Source organism: Ptiloglossa arizonensis, chromosome 9, assembly GCF_051014685.1.
Source record: "Ptiloglossa arizonensis isolate GNS036 chromosome 9, iyPtiAriz1_principal, whole genome shotgun sequence".
Taxonomy (NCBI): domain Eukaryota; kingdom Metazoa; phylum Arthropoda; class Insecta; order Hymenoptera; family Colletidae; genus Ptiloglossa; species Ptiloglossa arizonensis.
This window is the reverse complement of record NC_135056.1, coordinates 16,686,038-16,709,950: the sequence shown is the minus strand read 5'-3', so window position 1 is coordinate 16,709,950 and position 23,913 is coordinate 16,686,038. Positions and strand designations below refer to the sequence as shown.

General features: G+C 29.3%; 3 protein-coding genes and 1 long non-coding RNA gene across 8 annotated transcripts; 3 read left to right on the top strand and 1 right to left on the bottom strand.

Annotated features, from left to right (window-relative positions):
• The first annotated feature begins 88 nt into the window (after positions 1-88).
• On the top strand, positions 89-3,583 carry Dnapol-eta (DNA polymerase eta). The gene is made up of 7 exons (XM_076319804.1): positions 89-405; positions 540-674; positions 738-946; positions 1,010-1,176; positions 1,259-1,482; positions 1,579-1,702; positions 1,785-3,583. Exons 1-7 carry the CDS (start codon positions 269-271, stop codon positions 3,312-3,314), a joined length of 2,526 nt encoding a protein of 841 aa, XP_076175919.1. The 5' UTR covers positions 89-268; the 3' UTR covers positions 3,315-3,583.
• Positions 3,584-5,058: 1,475 nt separating this feature from the next.
• On the top strand, positions 5,059-10,292 carry LOC143150936 (deubiquitinase DESI2). Of its 2 annotated transcripts, XR_012993205.1 has the most exons (7): positions 5,059-5,481; positions 6,218-6,398; positions 6,467-6,539; positions 6,660-6,753; positions 6,851-6,992; positions 7,078-7,407; positions 10,084-10,292. XR_012993205.1 is itself a non-coding variant. In XM_076319551.1 (6 exons), exons 2-6 carry the CDS (start codon positions 6,273-6,275, stop codon positions 7,252-7,254), a joined length of 612 nt encoding a protein of 203 aa, XP_076175666.1. In that variant the 5' UTR covers positions 5,059-5,481; positions 6,218-6,272; the 3' UTR covers positions 7,255-8,593. The 2 variants fall into 2 exon arrangements, 1 of the variants encoding a protein (XP_076175666.1); XM_076319551.1 differs by lacking the exon at positions 10,084-10,292 and having other exon boundaries at positions 7,078-8,593.
• On the bottom strand, positions 9,572-23,768 carry Gek (serine/threonine-protein kinase gek). Of its 4 annotated transcripts, none has more exons than XM_076319546.1 (27): positions 22,963-23,768; positions 22,301-22,488; positions 22,009-22,191; positions 21,632-21,903; positions 21,246-21,545; positions 20,976-21,119; positions 20,773-20,895; positions 20,466-20,674; positions 20,161-20,375; positions 19,080-20,083; positions 18,773-19,008; positions 18,532-18,638; positions 16,826-17,023; positions 15,869-16,032; positions 15,537-15,792; positions 15,175-15,461; positions 14,952-15,095; positions 14,742-14,877; positions 14,424-14,665; positions 14,163-14,343; positions 13,888-14,076; positions 13,588-13,773; positions 13,316-13,497; positions 13,129-13,227; positions 12,925-13,048; positions 12,693-12,850; positions 9,572-12,556 (listed from the first exon to the last, which is right to left on the bottom strand). In XM_076319546.1, the coding sequence occupies exons 2-27, from the start codon at positions 22,428-22,430 to the stop codon at positions 12,443-12,445; spliced, it is 5,583 nt and encodes a 1,860-aa protein (XP_076175661.1). In that variant the 5' UTR covers positions 22,431-22,488; positions 22,963-23,768; the 3' UTR covers positions 9,572-12,442. The 4 variants fall into 4 exon arrangements, with proteins under 4 accessions (XP_076175661.1, XP_076175663.1, XP_076175662.1 ...); XM_076319548.1 differs by having other exon boundaries at positions 13,316-13,470; XM_076319547.1 differs by having other exon boundaries at positions 23,710-23,737.
• LOC143150937 (uncharacterized) lies at positions 12,061-13,314 on the top strand. Its single transcript, XR_012993206.1, has 2 exons — positions 12,061-12,548; positions 12,779-13,314. It is a non-coding gene; the product is annotated as an uncharacterized LOC143150937 (long non-coding RNA).
• Positions 23,769-23,913: the final 145 nt, after the last annotated feature.

The window sequence follows — 23,913 nt, the reverse complement described above, 5'->3', positions numbered from 1 at the left end:
AGTTTGAATTTGTGACATCTTCAAAAAACCGCGATGAAATTGTTTAGTTTGTTTACTAACTTTTATGATTGTGTTTGTCTTATAAAGTTGAAGTTTTATGTATGAATTGTATACCTTTTATAAAATATAAATTATGTTTATGCTAATAGAAATTTGAAAATTCATTTATTTATCAAATTTAGATAAACGAATTCAGTAGAACACTACAAATATTTTTAACCTCTAATTTGTATCAGATTTAAGTAATATACGGAGTTTTACCACAACGATGAGTTTAAATAATGATAGAATTGTCATTTTAATAGACATGGATTGTTTCTTTTGTCAAGTTGAGACAAAACATCAACCAGACTATGCAGGAAAACCACTTGCTGTTGTGCAATACAATCAGTGGCAGTTAGGAGGGTAAACATTTTTAAATGATATAAATTTCAAGCAAATAATGAAATTATTAGTTTTAAGTAATAATGTTAAATTAATAATATTTAATACTAATAAGAATTTAACATTTTATATTACATTCTTATGCATTTAATCAGAATAATTGCTGTTAATTATGAAGCAAGAGAATATGGTGTTACACGACATATGAGAGGAGAAGAGGCTAAAGAAAAATGTCCAGATCTGATTTTAGCTAGTGTACCATGCCTTCGTGGAAAATCAGATACCTCCAGGTATGTTGGAAAATTGTTATGTTATACACATGTGATTTTTAAAAATGAAGACCATTTAAATAGATATAGACGTGCTGGTTGTGAAATTATCGATGTTCTAAAAAAACATTGCAATATAATAGAACGAGCTAGTGTGGATGAAGCATATTTAGACATTACTGATATTATTGATAAAAGAATATTGACAAACTCTATTTCTCCAGAGTATTTAATGACACAGCTTTCAAATACATTTGTAGTAGGATACTCAGAAGTTGAAAAAAATAATGAAGGTAAGGAACCAATTATTATAAAGTACAATTTATAGTTGCTATAATTGAATCACATAATTTTAGAAGAAAGAAGTAATGGTACAAAAACTTGGATAACAGACATTTTTGAAGAATTAGAAGATAAACAAGCTCAAAAATTTGCAATTGCTGGTGTAATAGTTCAAGAAATAAGAAATGATATATTTGAAAAGACAGGATTTAAATGCTCTGCTGGTATTGCACAAAATAAGGTAAAATAATATTTTTTTTTATATATTAAATATATATTTCATGAGAATTAAAAAAAATTACATTGATATTTTATGTTTTTAGATATTAGCTAAATTAGCATGTGGATTACATAAACCAAATCGACAAACAATATTACCTGTGGCTGCAGTATCAACGTTTTATTCAACATTACCAATTAAAAAAATTAGGAATCTTGGTGGAAAATTTGGAGATGTTGTTGTGAAATCTCTTAATTGTAATGTTGTGGATGACTTATTACAATATTCATTGCAATATTTACAAAAACGTTTTGATAACAAAACAGGGTATGCTTTTTTATTCATCTTTATCAAGTGCATTATTGTTTTCTGTTAATACCAACAATTACTATTATTAATTCATTAATAAGTATATTTATTTAGATTGTGGTTATATAATATCGCTCGTGGTATAGATAATGAACCTGTTACTACGCGACTTGTATCAAAATCGATTGGAGCGTGTAAAAAATTTCCAGGAAAATCAGCTATTGTTTCACTGAATGTGGTAAGTTAGAATGGTTAAAAAATATGAATGGAGATTATGAAATATGCATATATGATTATGGAGAGTATGGTTTCATTTATAGTTGAAACATTGGGTTGGTGAATTGTCAGCAGAAGTTTGCGAACGCCTTGAACAAGATCTTGAGGAAAATGAACGACGTGCAACATTACTTACAATAAATTATCATTATTATCAAAACAAAACTACCATATCTCAATCACGTTCGTGTACTTTAAATTCATACAGACCAGATAAAATGGCAACCTCTTGTGTGGAAATTATATCTAAATCAACACAGTGTCCAATTGCGTATTTAGGCATATCAGCTGGTAAATTCATACAGGCTAAAGGTAGCGAAAACTTTATAAACTTCTTCAAATCAAACAAATTAGAACATCATCAGAAAACAAGTGTACAACTAAGAAATGCAGAAATGGAATATACAGAATTAACAAGTAATACTGTTGAAACAATTACAAATAATTTGAAGATAAATAAAAATACTGGTATGATTTCTAATGATAATAAAATTAAGAACACATCGAATAGTGAAGTAAAAGATGGTACACAAAACTCTAAAATTAACTTGCAATTAAGTGAACAAATTTCCAGTATAAAGACAGATTGGTCGCCTACTTCTAGAAGATTAAATAATTTAATTATGTCATTGAATGAACGAAACAAGAAAAGAACATTTTGTGAAATGAAATCTGATAATTCTAATTTAAATAAGTCCTTAGATCAAAATCAATTTAAGGAATCATTTTTTATGAATATCTTGAATTTAAAAGAAAATAAGTCAGAAGGTGTACACATACATAAGACTGTATTAACTGAATTCAATAAAAATGAAAATGTTGATACTGAATGCGAATATTTAAATGAAGATAATACACGAATAGATCAAACTAAAAATGATTACAATACATTAACAGAGGAATTACATATAAATAATAAAAGTAGTGATCTTAAAACACGTAACAATATAATTTCTGATAGACAAATGAACTCTGACGAATTAAACTCTGATAAGGCACAATGTAGTTATAAAGAATCTGTACAAACTTCAAATTTAATAATAAAGGAAAATAACATAGCAATTAATTTTCAAAGTACTATAAAACTAGAGGAAATATTTCCTAATTTAAATGATATTGATTTAAACGTACTTGCATTGTTACCTTCGGATTTAAAGGAAGAAGCAAAACTATATATAAAAACACAAAATAAAAGAAATAATACAAGGGAAACCTTAACAAAGAAATCGAAAGTAAAAAGTAAATCCAAAACTAACATCTTGAAAGGAAAGAAGAATAATGGCATTTATAACTTTTTAGTCAAAAGAGATTCGCTTAATGTTATTGATGTTCCATCTACATACTGTCTACAATGTCATAAAATGATACTCGTATCAAAATATGATGAACATTGCGATTTTCATGTGGCTGAAAATTTGCAAAAAGAATTAAATAATCAAATGTTAGAAACTGTAAATGTAAAGAGAAAAGTCAATGAATGCGACATAGATACGAATTCCATAAAACGTCGTTCGAACGAAGATATTTTAATATGTGAAAAAAACTATAAATCTACAACATCATCTTTTTCATAATTCAAGTTGATACTTTATAATTATTTGAATAAATTATAAAATGTAAGTAAATAGAATTTTTTTAATTAATATATATATATATATGTGGATAATTTGGAAAAATGTTTGTATATTGTCATCAAAAGTTAAATATATTATTTGTATATATTCTACTTAAAATTAAAATAATTCTTATGCACTAATTATTGTTAAAAGACTACTGTTATTTACACTGTAATGCAAATAAGAGTATCTAATAAACGAATTTGTCTAAGCTTAAAGTAAATTCCATAACTGAAACATATAATGGATAGTTTTTCTGTATTCCCTAATTCGATTCAGATTTTGCATGAATACCAATTGATAATTCTGGATGTGACATTAAAATGGTAAAGAACACCTAAGGGATATAATCATAGGAACGAAGCAGAATGTATAGACGAGATATAAAGTAGATGTCGCAACAACGCTTTTCCATGTCATTTGATTAGAAGCGCTTGCATTTTATTGAAATGCAAAACACCTGTAGACGATAGATTTTATCGTCAAATCACGTCTTTCCCAATTTGGCCTCATTTTGTTCAATAATGTAATTGCTTTGCAGAACTAAACAAGAAGATTGATGAAACTTTGATTCCTTCCAACTCCTTTGATTAGTAATTTCATTTAACTCTAATTCCATTTATTTCCATTTGAGTCTCCGTTCGCATTCTAAACTACAAGACAATATATAATAGCTATAACTTTGAAAATCTCTTTACTTGCTATGATATTCAAAGTTTCATCTGTGAAAATAAATGGAACTTATTGTTAGAATATTTTTCGCAAACCACAATATACAGGGACGAGTTTTCTACTGTATTACTTTTACCGACGTCTGTGGTTTAATTATATATAATTTCTAAAATGATCACTCTGAAACAAAGAGGTCGCTCCAAAGCTACTGATATTTTACTAGGTCGATAAGTCAGATTGTGCAATACCAACATAAAATAAAATGTCTATTCTATATTTTTTGTATGCAACTTCAACTTTGATGTCGTTTATGTCAATTCTATATCTCAGTGTTGTTACCGAAAGAGAAAAGAGACCTAATGCTCTTCGATCATATTATATAACACATCCTATTACTGATGCTATGGTATACTACATTTGTGGTAGTTCATTGGTTCGCTACATCTTTAATCAAAAGCGTATGGTTGAACAGATGTAGAATCAAAATACATCTAGGATCGATAGATGGTTAACAAACGATGTCAGAGCTTTCATCAAAAAATTATTGTAAGGTTCAAAATTTTGTATAGAAGAGTTACTATTATACAGAAATCGTACTTTGTATAAATTTTACTGTATTTGCACTATTCAAAACATGATCACCTACGTTTGGTCCTATTATAATCACGTGGTTTTGTTTACTATAGTGTCTTGGAGTTGAACGCCTTATAGTATATACATTGTCCACCATCTTGCATTCTTTATTGACAATGTTTTATTAATATTAAAACGTGAAAAGTAAGATCGAAAAATATGTTAACGAGTTTTAGAAACATTACAAAATATAGAAAAATTATAAAATAAAATACTTAACTTCGTATTAAAGCTTATGTATAAATATTGAACAAAGGTACAGTTTTGTACATACATATTTGAGATTTACCTAGAGAAATTTGTTTGATATTACTAGACAAATGGCAATCGTTCCTAGGTATAAACAATTTGTGTAAATTCCTTTAAAAAACTGTAATGTAGCGGTCTTTATGTGTGTGTGTATAATTAACTGAGTTTGTGATTAAAAATAAACGATAAACACCTGGAATGTGTAAACGAATCTTCAAAGAAAGATTTTTGTTGATTATTTAGTATAATTTAAGTGGGGGGGGGGAGAACTTCTTACTGACACAATGTATGCTATTTGCGAGTAATTTTCATAAGTTTAGATTATTAAGTGCTTCCTGTCAATAAATATTTAAAGATTTAATAATCGTTGTCAAAACTATCATACCTGAATAAAAGAAGATCAATTTTTAAGCCGTCGAAGACGCTCTTCTTTGAAATCGTATGATGACTTCGTGTATTGTTTGATATCAACAACTCTTCCAAGAAAATTTGAAGTTTGACGTATACTTCACTATTTTATGACGAAATATAAAGAAATGAGGTTGTACTAAAGTTGGAATTTGTTTTTTAGGTAATAAAATTCATTTTAATTTCTTTCATGTTATGAAATTGTTGACATGATGATTCATATTGCATCTTTTTTATTCTTACATTGTAAAATATAATCATTCTTAGTATCTTATTTAAATTATATTCTTAATCACCTTTTTATGTTACATTTAAATATTCTGTATTGCATAATTTGCTAGTATTTACATGATAATTCTAAATCATAAAATATATGAATATTAAAAAATTAAATAGTTCAATATTTATTATATTACTGTTTTGTTCGTATTAGTTGCTGTTATTAGAAGAATGCACACAATATTATGCATCTTGCATATTCTAACTTTTTTTTTAGAGAAAAAGCATGTAACTTTTTATTATTAATAAATAATGTATTAATATGTAATTGTACATGATATAAAGATATACATTTTGTTGTAATTATTAATGATTTATTAGATCGGATGAATTGTTACAGTAGTCAAATCAAAAGTAAACATTATCTGGGTATTGCTTTATAAATTTTGTTTAAAAAACAGTAGTACTTATTAATAGAATTTTAGATGTTTTTTTATATGTATGATTGAGATAACTTCATTACAAGAAAATTGGATAAATATTAAAGTATGGCTTTAATAAAAGTTTAAGCACTATAAATAATTTGAAAATATTTGATAATCATAATTTCCATTTTGTAGTAATTCATGGCTATTTGCTTACTTTAGGTCCAGTATATAGTGTATGTATTTGCTTATTAGGTGCGTTGGAACATAGGTAGTGCTGCTGTTCATCTCTGCGAGTACAAGTATCTCTATGATGTTTTCGTCAGGTCTTAGTTGTAATCTCTCCTTCCCCAGTTGCCTGGGTTATCCACAGGACAGCGAAGAGTTAATACCAAAAATGGCTCGTGAGCCAATAATTCTTAATGTTTATGATATGGTAAGAGAACCTATGTTTCTTAAATTTTATCAATGTATCATTTTGAGCAAATAAATTGTTTATTTCAGTATTGGATAAATGAATATACTACACCTATAGGATTGGGTGTGTTTCATTCAGGAGTTGAAATTTATGGAACAGGTACTTATAGAAAATATTTTTTGTTTGTTAATAAAAAAAAGAATAAAAATTTTATTGTTTTTTAAATATTGCAATTTTATTTTAATAAAAATATAATTAAATATATTAATCCTTTTATAGAGTATGCATATGGAGGCCATTCTAGACCAATTTCTGGAATTTTTGAAATCACACCACGAGTTGCTGACGAATTAGGGGAGCAATTTAGATATAGGTAAATTGAATCTTTTAAATATGAAATATTTTTTATAGTGAAAATAAGTTTATGTAAATTCTATGTTATAGATAGCACTATGTTATTCTCGTTATAGGCAATCAGTACACATTGGATATACAGACTTTACAGAAGAAGATGTGAACAGGATTGTTTCTGAATTAGGAAAAGATTTTAGGGGTGATCGTTATCATTTAATGAATAAAAATTGTAATCACTTCAGTAGCCAACTTACACTCGTATGTATATAAATTTACAGTATAATAATATATATTGAATAATTTTTATTAAAATAATGCTAATAAATTTTATTGTAAACTATAGATTTTATGTGGTCAAGAAATACCTGGTTGGGTAAATCGTCTCGCATATTTTAGTTCTTGTGTACCATTCCTTCAACGCTGTTTACCAAAAGAATGGTTAACTCCTGATGCGCTTCAACATTCTTTGAGCCAAGTCAACTATCATGAAAGCACATCATCTTCTGATACTTCCTTGTAACATTTGGCTAATTCTGTGGAAAGGGGAGGTTTAAAATGCCGTAGGAGTTACACCTTTTAGAGAATTTATGCAACAAACAAAGGAAGTTTATCATGACAGTGAATATATATCGCCAGGATCATGGAATCCGAGAAACAAAACCGTCAAAATGAGGTACAAATTTAATATTGTACTCCTGAATTTCACTGGTGATTAATAGTACTGAAACAATTGCGTTTCTTGCAACATGTCGTCTTTTAAACATTGGACGGCAATATACAATGTCGCGTGTGTTCTTTGTTGTATTATACAGTCGAAGTTTAATAGATATATAATTAATAGGTAATAACGTATAAATCAAAGCCGTAAAGAGACTGGAAGTAATTCGTTTATTTGTTAATTGCATCAACTTTTTTAAAAATTTTCTGTGGCTGAGATTTTATGCATGTAATGGCTTTATTTTGTATTATATTTGAGGATTTATATTTGTGAAAACATTTTAGAATGCATTACGATATAGGTAATTAAAATTATATATTATTCATTCAAATTGTACACTACGTTTTAGATGTATTTTGTGACGTTTCTCTAAACATTCAGTAACTTGATTTACTTGTTTCTTATAATTGTTTATATTATTTATATATGCGACACCTCTTTGTACAGCTGCCACTAATATTGTTAAAAACTTTAAATGAATAATGAAATTAATAAATATTAACATTCATACGTAATAAACAAACAAGTTACATATATAACTTGTTTTTCATATATGATTTAATGAAAATGTGTTTTCTGCAAGTACTTTTATAAAATAATCGTGTTTATAATTTTATAATTAAGATATTCTGAGCCAACGATTTTACACATTAAAAGTGCTCTTGAATTTTGCACAACATAGGGTTAAATGCAGAAGCATTATAATTTCAAAGGCTTTTGCCACATATGTAATCCAATGAAATCTTCAAATATTCATGGTATAAGAAAAAAATGACTAATGTTACTAAAACTGTTGTTGACGTCAAATTTATAATGTTACACGTTAAAAAAATTCATAAAGCAATTTGAATATGATACAAATATGTGAAAACGAAATAAATTCTGGTAAATATTTTAACAAAAAAAATTCAGTTATAATTAGTACCAATTCAATTTATTGTTAATTCAATCTCACACGTTGCATACAATTGAAGTAAATCTTATCGCTCATAAATAGTACTTTATATTCAATATCAACGCGTGATAATTTTTCAGTAGATTATTTGTAAAAAACTTAGGATAATTTTTCCATTATCTTCTGTAAAGAAAATCTCAGCATGGAAAATATTAAGTACATTTTATTTAAATAATTACATTATATGAAAATTCTTTTTAAGATAAAATTTAGAGTTAGTTTGGAATACCGAAATTATTTAGTATGTTAATGTATACAACATAATAAAATTTATAAATCTAAACTTATATGCTCCTGTGCAGTACACTTAAAAAAATTTCTAACCGATGTACATGTATTATATTTGCGAGAAAGGTATTAAAAACAATTAGTTATTATCAATATTTCATAGATCAAAGCATGTTAAGTTTTATATTCCTAAGTGACAGTTGTATTAATACAATGTCATAAAATGGATTATTTTCGCAATATAGAAATAGCATAATAAAATAATAAAGTATACAAAGCACAATATACAATATAAGTACAAAAGCTTGTGTAACTTTCGAAATGATCTTTTTTATAATGATGTTCAGTTTGTTGTTTCAATAGGGAATTTCGTCTTACTGTTAATGGTTCCTTTTTAAATAATAAACATTCTATCAACTATTGTACTGCCTTATTGATTGCAATAATAACCAAAGACAAAAGATATCCTACACTTGTGAGAACAAACTGCACCACCTATTCAATACATTTTTTATGTTTATATTTTTTATCATACTATATTCATTTAATCTCTCATAACTAGTGCATAGTTTTCTAATTAATAATCATATTGTATTCACAAATAATTTATGATACTCTATTTTAAAGTCAAGAAATATACGTACAAGCTTTTCCGTTTATTAATATATTTCCTATACACAAGAAAATTAAATTATTTCTTAATGTGACAACAGATGAATTAAAAAAAAAATGGATATATTTCTTCTCAATTGCCAAAGATTTTGCGTAAAATAAAATGTAAGACATAAAAAATATAAATATTACAAAATCTACAAAACAGATGTTCTTTATGAGGATATATCTTATAAACATAAAAGTTTGGTTTTGTGTCTCACCATAACAACGCGTTCTCAATAATTTACAACGAAATACAATTCTTCATTTAAAATGCGAATAGTTGCTTGCAATTGTTTTTAATAAATATCGTAAATAATGCACATATTAGTTATAAATAAGTTCATAATATAGAATACACTAAACTAAGTTGCTAGAAAAAAAGATGATTAATAGTCAGGTCATTACATGCACTGGTACTAAACCAATGGGATATATAAATCATTATTAACGGTTACAGAAAGTAGTCTAACAGTTCGTAGAAAAGTAAACTATTGAATCATACAATCTATGTATGCATACATTTTATCATTCTATTATCGTGCAGAATGCCGGTCGTATATTTTGATTACGCGTAAAAAGAAAGCATAATTATAGCGCATTTTTTTACATATTATAAAAGTTTACTCAAAATTTTGGTGTTGTGTATATGTGCACGCCAAAAAAACCAAGAAGTATTAAAGGATCTAAAATCAAGTTGAAATTGCGAGCTTATTTAGAAATTGAATTATTTACAAAAATATAAAATCAATGCTATACAAAGTGACTATTTCTTCGTATGTTATTATCTATAGACAAGATTTGGTTCGAAGACAAGGCAACATAAGACAAACAGATGCGTCTTTGATTTTAGAACCCTTAAGTAACAATGGCAGAAGATAGGCAAATCATTGAATTCCGTTGGTAAGTACAATAACACGTACATTACTATAATTTATAAACATACCTCGATTACACTTCTAGAATAGTTCTAGAATTCATTTTTAAACTTTATTTTATTCCGATACGGACAGCAATACCTGTACTATTACATTCATCGTTCGATAACATTAACACGTTTTTTCTATACTTTTAATATAAGAATGTCAAACCTATTGCAGTCGATATATATTTTATTTATAATATATTCTCATGTTTTACCATTACACAAATCTGATGAAGATGATGTTTCATGGTTTTTTTTTTGGTATTATACTCATGTTATAGTTGCATTTTGTTAACATTGTCTATTAACGATGACCATTTAAAGAGTTGGAACTTCAGTTTTATATGTATTCGACATCGTTTTATGAAAATAAAAATGAATTACACGGAATGTAATGTGTCAATATTTTACCAGTAACATTTTTAATATACCATAAAATTTTTGAGATTTTCAAAACTTTTCCCATTAAAATTTGTTATAAATATATGAAAATTCAAATGCAAGATTAAATTCAGAATTATTTTTTACATGCATTTCATTTTTGTGTACTTAACAGTTGAATTGATACTGTGTAATTATTGGCTTTCATTCGACTGTATGACATACCTACAGGCTTCAAGCCAAAGAACTATCTTCAATCCCCATAATGTTTTTTATAATCAAGCAACTTGAGATTCTTGACCTTTAAATGTTATTCCATATTTTAACTACTGGCATAGAATCCTGAGATAGGTTCTACCAACTGTTTTTTTTTTTCAGTACAATTACCAAATTTTTATAAATGTACATGAAAAATGTATATTTTATACATTCAAACATATAAAATTTGTATGATGTTTGCATATTTGTTGTAATTTTATTCTTGTTCATCCTAGTCTTACATCTATAAAAAGAACCGAATGCAACTGACTAACCGTTAGGTAGTCTCTATGATTTTAAAATAATGTATAATTTTTTTGGATTCATTAATTTTTAAATATTTTAATATAAAAGTAATAAAGGTGCTGCAGTATCGTATGTCATTTATAGTACCGTCTTAAAACTCTTGCAAAATGATTAATAGAAATTTTTTTCTGGTTCGAAAAAAGCAGTATATTTATCATCTTTGTTCTATTTTCGATACTGTTCTCAGTCATTATGCACTACACTTGTATTTAATTCACATGTTTTTTAAATAAGTAAAAATTGTTGCAATATTACTTATTGATTAATGATAGTGAAAACGGTACGTCTATAAGAGAAACAGAAATTTTCATTGCACTAATGACAAAGTAATGTTCAATATCATTTCTTTTCTTTTGTTATAATACTCGTATGTTATGCAAAAGTGTATAGCCACCTTGTTTAATGACTATCTATTATCAGCAGGAGCTTCCGATACATTGCACGATTATTCTACTATTCACACGCCGAATAATATGATGCACCTTGCTGCATTATGACACAATAGAAAATATTTAGTCATAAGGCATCAGATCAATTTACTTCCACAAAATTCATTTATGCCGCTAAGAATGATTAAGTATAGAATTTACATGAAACTATGCTTTTATACCTAGATTCGAAAGTAGGTACGAGAGATTAAGTAGATTAATTCTTTTATTGCTAAATAATTTGACTGAGATTCTGATTTTATTAACTTGAAGAAAGTTAGTCGCAATGATTAAAAATTAAAATTATGCAAAAAGAATCTGCATTAAAATTCAAACAAAAAAAAAAAAAAACGATACCTATTTTGGTAATATATGGCATCGTAAAGCTGTCTCATTAATCTTCCAACACAAATTATTTACAATAATTTATCATTACATTAATTATAAATTGCCTTGTTAAGTATATAACTTATTATGCATAAATTCTTGAATACCAGAAAGTTATTGCAATGTATTGTCAAAATTCAACTTAACATAACGTATTTACCAGATCTTCATATTGAACTGAATAGTTTAAAATGTGCAACTTGTCAATTCAATTATAAGTAGAGATTATTATGCTTTTAGTTATACGTTTGTAATACAATTCAGCGTAATGCACAATGTTGAGAAATGTATTGCACAAAATTGAAGGAAAAGAAAGAAATGCGATAACTTTCCAGTTGAAAAATCAAACACGGATGTTGTTTTGCGTAAAGACATTACCATAGATACTGTAATCTTGTAATACTGTTATTACTCAGATAATGCACATGATTACAGTAACTTATCCGTATCATTAAGTGTTCAATTTTTTTACGAGTCATATGAAGATGAACCATGATCGTGAGCAGGACTTGGAGGCGTCGATGGATTTGAACTGTTGTTTGAAGCTATTGAATGTCTAGGACTTCCACCAGAGGTGTGTTCCTATATTAACGAAAAATTGTATGCATTTCTTAAGAGGATACTTTCTAAAAATTGTTTATGTACACCTTAAATACACTGTACAATATTCATATTTAATTAATTCATTTTAATTTAATAAAAATGAGACTGTATATACCTTGTCGTGTAAAGATGCAATACTACCAAGAGAAAGTGGAGTATGGGATCGTAGATGCACGGATTCTGAATCAACTTGGTCCACAGGAGTACGTGGTAACGAAGGTGGAGTGGCAGTTGGTCGTGGAGGTGCCGGTCCTCGGCGTGACGATGTTGAGCCTAATAAAAATCACATAAAATGCTTACGGTAAATATTTGTAAAATGAAGAAAAAAGTCATAATTAAGCGTATACCGTTATGTGGTGAGTATCCAGAATTTCTAGATATGTGAGAACTCAATCGTCTCGTATCAGAAGGAGGATGCCTGGGAGGTAATGGCGCTGGTTTACTTGGTGTTTGAAGTGCAGGGCCATATAACTAAATAACAAATTAGAAGAGTATAGTGTTAGCAATAATATTGTATAAAAAGTACAGGAAAATGTATAACAAATTCCTACTCTTTGTTGACTGCTGTGAAGATGAGAGCTACTGTGATGACCACTATGTTGCTGGTCAGCAGTTTCAAGCGTAGTAGGCAAATCTAATAATCGCTGTATCTAAAACAAAATGTGAATTGTGTGCGAAAAATCTATACATTAGTAAAAGTAATATAATAGAGATAATAAAATCAAAGTAAACACCTACCTGTATGCCATTACCTGGACCCATGTGACTGACATGATTAAAATTTGTCGGAGCAGATATCATTTTGGAGCGTCTATCTGTAGGGCGAACAGCCCTATTACCTTCTCTTAATGAAAATCTTCGTCGCGGCCTTGTCATTTGTCTACCGCTTGCGTCTAGTAGTGTTAAATTGAGTAATTCTCCTATTGTACCGCACAGAATTCATACCACGTTTGATAATATTATGTTCAATAATATATAACAACTATGTTATATTAATAAAATCTACTCACGTTGATGTAAATTGCTCAGAAAAATAACATGTGGCATATCGTTAATAACACAAGATGTTAAAGAACCTGAAGTATTCAGTGGTCGTGCTCGTTTTACGTTAAGTGTTTGCAACCAGTCTCCGGTTGTACAATCAAACACGTCGATGTGAGTCTCACTATAAACTAGTAAGTAACCTTCACAATAACCTGTAATATAAATTAATGTAGCACACAGTTATATTCATATTTGTATTTCATTTATAAATTTATTAATTTGAATATTACTGGTTATGTAAAGTAGTGCTTTAAAAGTATACTTACTAACTGCTGTAGGAACAGCAGGATACATAATTTCACGATCTCTACTCTTTCTGCCTTGGCTGTCAACATATATTGCCAATGAATGGAAGACTAATAAGAATTCACCACGTGGCAATTCGATGCAACGTAAAGCATCCACAGCACTGTATGTGAGAAAAGCTAAGAGTGTATTCTCAGAATGGACCAATGCTACATTATACAAAAGAAAAAATTAATAAATTATTTGAGTATTAAAAACATTGTATTTAATTTACTTGAGTTACACTTATACTTACAAATAGGGTGATGGTCTCCTAAAATGCTGTAGATGGAAAAGCCGGAAGGATATCCGACACAAAAGCGACCTTCAGAGAGAACTTGTAAAGTTTGTGCGTGATATGGTAACATTAATTCACGTATACGTTTATGACGTACTTTCGTACGTGTTATTTCATAGATAATCACTTGCGATGCATTCTAAATTAAAAAAAGTAATATTAAAAGTATGTGGTGCCCATAATATTAATACCATAATAATATATTACACAATTTCATACCTGTTTTTTAATGGTGACACATAAACAATATGTTAATGGACTACGACGTACTACTCCCGTTGTTAGAGTAATACATCCTTTAGTCTCTGCAACTTTAATCCATTCAACTTCATCTCCATCTAATGCACGTACTGGAACCAGCCGTACATGACGTTGTTTTCCACTTAAAACTACAATTAATTGTTCTTCTGTTACATATTCCAATAAGTATATTTTCTTGCCTTCTCCAACTCTTGCAATTTCTAAAAATATTATATAAATTAAATATCATAGGATGTAGTTTTTTTATTAAATGTATATGATATAAGTATAACATACCACTACGATCTAAATCTAAACAGAAGAGACCTTCTTCTGTGCCAATGACTAGACGATCTGGATCAATAATTGCTCCTGACATCACATTTTTAATGTCCGCCAATGTATTATCTAATAATTCTTTTGCTCTAAAAATCTGCGTGAAAAAAATAGACAACATAATAAAGCTATATTATATCTCTAAAACATACATTCACATACTCAACATACCGTTGTATTAGGAAGATTGTTTTTCTTTAGTATTCTATGCAGTTCACTCAAAGCAACTACCCATTTTGTTTTCTCACTTTCAGTGTCTGCAAGCATTAACGTATGATTCCTTAAACCAGGTGGTTCTAGTAGAGATGTTGTTATCTAAAAAATGTAGAACAATGGTAGGTCACACAGAAGCAAGAAATGATACTATAATAATAATAGCAAGTCTAAAAGTTACCCTGAATATGCACGGAATGTCTTTTTTGGTAGCATGTATGACATCCGAATCTCGAACAGAACTAACAATAAATTCTTCATCCCGCATGTCTAGAACTTGAGACACATACACAGATGGTAATGCATTACGATCTGGTGAAATGTCGTAAAGGAATAATTTGAAGTCACAAACGACCACGAATTGACGAACCCAACCCTTTTTCACTCCACCCATTTTTGGCACTTTAACATACCCTTCATAAGCTGTACCTATTCCCCGTGTGGGATCAATACCCAGTGGTCGTTTTGCTGTAAAAATTGTTTATTATCATGTTGCATTAAATACTTAAACTTTCAAATTAAATAGTATAATGTGAAACTTACTTTGATCATGAGGTACAGGACACATTGGTGGAACCTTATCACAACAGGGCATATGACATGCAAAGCCACAAACTTCACATACTACTCCTTGTCTCATTAAACCCACCATCAATGAAGTGCAATGGTTACATTTTGTAGGCGCAGAGAATGTTCGTACTAAGAATTGATGAGATTTTGGTTTTGGTTGAAGATTGGATTGTCCATGACCTGCTGATGATTTATTCAGAAGCTCATGGGATAATGGTGATGTTGGATCCTAGATTTTAATAAATATTAAGTATTATTAAAAATTAATATCTAACATAACATAAAGTTTAAAAGAAAATACTTACAATGCTAAGTTCAGACAAATTACTTTTACTGCTGGAAATACTTGGTGCACGATTATCCTCAATATCAGCTTCTACACTATCTGCACTTCCATGACGTGTACTACTTGCTGTCTCTTTCAAAAAATGTTCCAAATATGACATTTGAGATGTAGGACGTTCTAAAACTGAAATAAAAAAAAAAGTATTAACAAGATAATAATGTAATTGTAATATTTGTTTAAAATTGTAAAAGATTGTAATTTCTTTTTACATTGTTAAATTAATAAGAAGTGAAATATCAAATTTGTGTCTATTACTTATTAAGATATACATGAAATAAATTTATAAAAAGTAAGAAATTATTTTTATCCTTTTACAAATGTATGTTTTAATCATTGTGAACATTGCGACATCCTTTCTCAAACATTTTAATATAATCACTCCACTGCAATTTGCACCACACAAACTCTGTTAAAATAGTGATCGTTATTGTGTATATAGGGATTGATACTTGATTGTTCACCAGCAAAAATAGCAAGCATATCATAAAATGTATCAAAGTCAATTAGATCAAACAATCTAAAGGCGAAAACATTCAGGCACAACATACCTGTTAATCATTTAATTACAAAACTGTATGATTATGAGCTACTAAGATTAATTAAAGACAACCATCACCTAAAAACGATGAAGAACTACTAACGCTATCCTTAATTGGGGAACGATTATTTTCAACATACAAGGAAACACATAGTTGATTTCGTTGGTAATTGACATAAAAATCAACACAGAGCTATGTTTTGGATAATAGTTTAGTAGATTAAATCTTTCTTTTAAATCTACATAATGTACATTCTTTTTGACATTGTATTAGGGACTCATATGTCAGTAAGTTAAGAAACATAGCCCTGTGCTTTGCGATTAGCAATTCAGCTGACCAGTCAATCAAAATCGCGTTTTTGTTGCCACTTCATTTACCAGGTGGCGATACGATGGCGACGGCATTCTGACTGATGAATGTGTTGACGGGAACGAATCTAGTTAATAAGCGACATGTCGTGACGCGGGGAGCACGCATTACTGGTAGGGGTGACGACGGCTGATGTACGATGATGCGTTGGGGTTTGGCGCTAACGATGTTTGAAGATTTGCTTGACGTTTTGCTGGATAGGACAGCTGTCACAAATACAGTTTGAAGATGAGCAACAAGAGGCCCCAGACACAGCTCGTTACGCCAATAAACAGAGGCACTTTGTAGTCTAGAAATCAGAATTGCATACCGTACCGGAGAACCGAATTACTATGCTGGACAGATCCCAGTAACAACGATCTCTACTATATTGGTAGTTTACATATTGTCAAATATAAATACCTTACATTGTACGCAATTGTTTCAACATAGAACAAAGATTATAAATGTAGAAATATTTAAAAATAGTACATACACTGTGAGCGAAATATTTTGTACTTCCTCATGGTTTTAAGGCCAAGTTAACAATTTCGAAAAATGTTACTTTAAATTTCAAGTGCCTTATGTTTCACCCAAATAATAATTGAATTATGCCAGCATATGTATGTATACAATTTACACATGTGTTTCACCTACTATGTGTAATATATTTTAAAAGTATATAAATTCTCTTTGTATCATATAAACAAAATCATATACTTGGTTGCGAAGTCTATGTACTACATGTTGCACTTAAGTTTATGTTTGTAACTGTAATACATTTAAATGTAAATATTGACATATTTATAAATCCAGTAAATATACTTTAGTAATAGTACCATTCACCAAATCTACCTATTCATATTTACAAAAAAAAAGTACTCACACACTAATCATACCAATTAAATATAAATACATTAGTTGTCCTAATGCAGAATACAGGAAAGTAAATAATAACTAACTAAATTTCTCAGAAGCACTACTTTTTATAGAAGAAATAAAGGAATTGTTAAGTTCTAATCATATCTATAATGATACATAATTTAAAAAAAAAACATCATACATAGGAAACGATTTATATTAATATACACCTATAAAATACCATGTATGTGTCATCCATAAATTTTCAAACTCTAAAGTATTAATTAATATTGAATTAAACTGAACAAACAAGGTAACATGGTTAAATAATGTCAAAGAGATTTTTAAATATCTGAAGAACTTGTACTTAAAGAAGTATAAATGCTATTTATAATTAATGATATCAATTTAACATAACAATTCCTTGACTCTATTCGATTTTTGCTATACACATGCAAATTTATTTCTTGAGAATACCTATGTAGCAATATCTATACATAGTATTCTTTGTATTTATAAAATTACTAAACAAATTATAATCAAGTTAAAATTACTATTCATCTGTTTATTGGATATTCTGGATATGATATATAGTTACGAAAATATGATATTATAATTGTATAAATTATATAAATCATGACGTATTTATAAAAAGAGATTAAATTCATTATTTAAAAAAAAAAAATAAACAACAGAAAACATTTTCATTGATTAAACATAGTACGAGAGCGATAGAAACATTTACAAATTACATACATAGCATGTATCGCAGCAGTCTGTATAACAATAGTCGATACAAATTTTTTATAAACACGTAACAATAAAATTTTTATAAAATTTTTACTTGTAATATTGTCAATTGAAATGTACTTACAGCCATCGCCTGTATCAAGTCTTGCTTGTAACTCTTTTATTTGCATTTCTTTGCGTTTTATCTCGTGCGTGAGTGTATCAAACCGTTGTCTAAAGTCTCTTAATTCCCTATGAACATATAATGAATTTTCGTTATTTAATAAATGTTTTTGGCCATACAATTTTCAAAAGTTCATATGTGCTTATAGTAATTATTATTTTAGAATATTACGATGCATATAATAATAAATTAAGATAATTACTTTTGAGCAGCAATTAAATCTGAACGAGTCTTTGTAAGCTCTTCAGATATTGCTTGTTTGGCTTGTATTTCACTCTGCAAAGAACTTTGTAAATTCAGAAGCTCCATTTTATCAAGCTTTTGTGATCTACGATTTCGCCAATTTTTGTCCGCCATTGTAGAACCACTTCCAACACCTCCTACACCACCAGAGTGTTTTAAAAATTCCAATTCTTCTGTCATCTTTGTTGCTAATGCCTAAAATTGATAAATTATCAAATCTTGATAAATATAATTTAGTGAAAAAAGTAGAGATTACAAAGACAAACCTGCAAATATCCTCTTGCATCTTTTTCATCGGATACCCATTGAATAATTTCAGTAATTTGGGCTTCCCATTGTGCAATCGCTTCTTTTTTATTTCTTAATTCTTCGTATTCTTCTTCCAACTGTCGTCTTTCTCCTTGTATTCTATTAACACTATCGGTAAGAGTGTTAAGTTCTAACATAAGTTTTTTGTTCTCTTCGACTAGCATAATTTTTTCTCTTTCATGACGTCTGTTTAATTCATTTATAGTCTCCTCGCTATCAGTAATATTCTCCAACCTTGCTGCATCTAGTTTATCTTTTGTTATTTGAATTTCTCTTTCCAATAAATCTCTTCTTGTTTCAGTCTCGTGTAGTTGTTCTTGAAGACTACGAATCTCGAGATTGAACCTACTTTGTTGTTGGTTCAAGTTCTCATTATATTGAACTTCGAGTTTTTCTACTTCAGCTTTTAACCTATTAATTTCCTGTGTCGCTAACGCATGATTCGCACTTACATCATTCCCCATAGATCTTTGCCTAATTTTTTCAGTCTCTTCTTGCATTTGTTTACAATATTCTTCACTACGTTCTCGTAACTTTCTTTCCTTACTTGTTTCTGCCATTGCCTCTTCTACTCGATTTTCTAGTTCTCTACGTAATTTCTCAGCTTTCCGAATATCATGTCGCAAACTATCGACCTTTTGCATTACAACTTCCAATTCTTCCTCTTTATCTCTAACCTGTCTAGAGAACTTTTGCTTTTGTTGTCTTAATTCTGATAACTTGTCTGTGACTTCAGTATATTCAGCCATTGCTAGTTTACGTTGCGTTAACGCATCTTTTAGTTCTTTATCCTGAAGTTTAAGCTTCTCTTGCGCATCTAACTTATCCTTAATAGCTTCTTCCTTTTCTAATCGAAGAGAGCGCACTGACTTTTCTAATTCTCGTAATTTTGTCATATCACCATTGTCTAGATTACGCAATTCACGTGGAACCTCCATAGACTTTAATTGTGATTCTAACTCTAAAATAATAAGTAGAATAAAAATATTATAAAAATTATAAAATGCAGGAAGTCATTTTTATGATGTAGATACTCACCACAGTTGCGTTTGGTAAGTGTATTAATTTCATCCTGAAGTTTTCTTGTTGCATTGTTCGTATCTGGTGATATTCCAGGTGGAGAATGACTCATACTAATTTGTTTTTTTAATTCCTCAAGTGTTTGCGTTAACTTTGCATTTTCTTCCTCAAGCAACTGTACGCGTTTATCTTTTTGAATTATAACAGGCAAACAACCCAGATCTGATATGCAACTGTAATTTGTAAATTAAATATAGAATTATATTGAAGAAACTCTTGAGACAGAGTACTCGCACTGATATATATAAATAAATGTTGCTTGCCTTCCTTGGGTAAAACTAAAACCAACAAATGGTAAATGAAGTGCAGAAAACGCAGAATTCGCTGCTGGCGGGACAGCATCGGAACTACGAACATCTGTATCATCAACATCAAAATTTGATGTATCAGTTGGCGAAGAAACTTCAGGAATGTAAGGTGCAGTACTGTCTCTAAGAGTATCCCAGTTTACTCCATCAAACCATGGGTGCTTCTACAATTCACAATTAAAGATTAATTTTAAATCATATAGCTGTTATTAATTCCAAATAGTATTATGTTGTTTTAAGATAAGTGAGTGTACAATAGTACCTTAAAATCGTCAATTCCATTTTGACCTAATCTAAATTCCGAGCTACATATTAACTTTCTCATTAAATCCTTAGCTTCTTCAGAAACTTCATACATATCATCTGTTGGGAAGTCAAAGCAATTCTGAAATTGTATAAAATACATGTGAATATGTAATTGTAATAAATTCTATGAGACATTATTATGCACTGTAACTTAATTACCTTATGATTCATAATTTTTCCATAGGTTTCGACTAGAGATTCCGCATAAAAAGGTGTCTCCCCATACAACATTTCATACATGCACACTCCTAAAGACCACCAATCACATTCAGGTCCATATTGTCCTTGTCCATCTTCCATTGCCTGAAATATATAATTTCATATATTGTTAATGTAATATATAATTTGATGAGACAGAGATTAATTAAAAGTTAATAATTAATAACTTAGAGGAATAAAATTTAATATAGTATAGAAATACATTTCTACCCTTAATATCTCTGGTGAAATATAGTCTGGTGTACCAACAGCAACATTACTTTGTACAGTACCATCCTCAAACAATCGTAAACAAGATCCAAAATCGGCTAATCTAATATGACCATTTGCATCTAACAAAACATTATCAGGTTTAATATCACGATGTACATAACGTAAGTCATGTATAGACCCAATAGCTAGAACCATTTCAGCTATATAAAAACGAGCCATATCTTCTGGAAGGCGATCCTCAAATTTGCTCAGTAGCGTTAACAGATCTCCACCACAGTAATAATCCATGACCAAATACTGCACATAATTATTTAAAACTAATAAAATATTTTTATTCTTTTATGTTAGTCATTTTCTTCAATACTACTAAATTATAACATTACCAAATTATTGTCATCTTGAAAGGCATAATGAAGATTTGTGATCCATCTACGATCACCGTACACCAGTACATCTCGTTCCTCTCTAAAACATGCAGTTTCTGCACGCTTTAGCATTTCCCATTTGTTCAAAATTTTCATTGCAAATACTTTGTCTGAACCACGCATTCTTACAACACATACTTCTCCAAATGCACCTCTACCAATAACTTTTACTATCTCAAAATCCTCACGGGCCAATTGCAAACTCTTTATGCAAGTAGCCACTGGTTTCACTATAAAAATGTATTTTAATTATATGTAATTAAATTAAGTAACTATAACTTTTTAGAAAAGGGATATATATATATATATATATATATATTTGTATATGTATATACCAAATTCAATAAAATCTGAGACTGTCTTTTCACGTCGTAAGGAAGAATTACAACATTCATCGTATAAGACAAGTAGTATATCAATAAGTGTCTCAATAGAAAATGTGTGGCCTACTCTTCCTTCTCCTTGTACAGGACCACCAATGAAAAGGGCTTCTAATTGGCGTAACCTTCCTCCTATGCCTATTAAAAATAGCTTTTATTTATTTCTTCAAATAATTGTTCCAATAGTGTTATATCATAATATATACCATTAATGTATATTTTTATTAATACATGTCTGATGACATACCATTGATCGCAAGCCCCTTTGGCATAATATCAGGAGGAGGTTGATTATATTGGTGTTGCGATGAATCTGACATGTCTCTTTTTCGATAAGGATGTCCCTTACCAAAATCTTTGGATACTACTTCTGTCATTCTTAATAATATTATTTAATAGTATCATAAACCACCACATTATAATGTGATGAGAATCCTAAAATATTTTAATATCATTATATTTTAATGTAATTATAAGATTTTAACTTTCTAATTACAAATTACTTCTATAATATAATATATTAAATATTTGCACATTAATATCATGCAACTATTCTATATGTAACAAAGTCACCACTCATCAATGTGGCCTTTCCGCGTTTTATTTAATTGAACTGCTTTCTAAATATGTAACACATAAATGTGTATTTACATATTAATAAATGCCATAATATTAAAGATATAAAATATAGTTGAAAATATCTGCGACAAAAGGGACATTTAATTATGTATAGTTCTATTTGTAATGACATAAAATTGATTAAATTGTGGTTATAATAAAAATAACTTACTTTCTAAAGAAAAATATTTTTGAAATGTTTCTTTATATTTGCAAATATTTAAAGACATTTCAAAACATGCAAATATAAACATTATATACCATAAGCAAAACTATACAGTAATCATTTACCTTAAGAAGATAATTTCCAATAGACATATCTAAGTAGGATCACTTTCACTATTTAAACATTAATTTTGTTTACAACAGTGCGGCAGTAGTTTCGCGATCATGTTACCACTAAATTACCAACAAGCTTCCAACTTTCTTTTTATCCTTATGCAAAGAATGTCAAAAATCAATTCCCTTTAACTTTACGTAGTATATATGTATGTCCACACGCCACTACGTGTAAAACAATCGAGTTTCATTTAATTCATCATCGGCCATGGTGCCGGAATTACTCACGTAGGAAATTACGTAACTGCTACAAAGATAGCCAAAATATTTGGCGAAGAAAACACGCAACAAGAGAAATACGTGTAAATAAAACGTACAGACAAAAATAGTGCAACGGGGTAGGGCACCGCATTCGCGATCAGCGAATTCAACAAAATCACCAAGACAACTCGTATCGCAGAACGAATCGGTATTGCATAGCGAAACTATACAGTACTTGTTTAATATAATAATTAAATGACGAAACGTAGATGAATCTTAAAACCCATTGTCCCAATTTCTGGTATAACCTCGACGCGGCACTACACACTCGTCCCGAATCAAATTTGTGACGTAAAATTCCTATCGCATGTGAGAAGGATGTTTTGAGTGAAAGGCTTTTCCTTTGCCGATCCGGACCGTTTGCACGAACGAATCAAGCATATCTGCCGAAACGACGCGCCCCGTTATTATATTAGTTTAATTGTTTATTATGCGCACCATTCGATTATCACAAAACATCTTGCATGGCCACCTCCAAACCCCCAACAATTTGGCTGACCCCCTGGCAGGCCCCATATAGAAAAAAAATATGGCAGTCCTACGTCATTGAAAGTACCTATGACAGTTCAGCATATAGATAGGTTCTACGCACTATGTGAAATATGTAATAACAAAGTGAGTTCACAAGTCAATCATTCATTC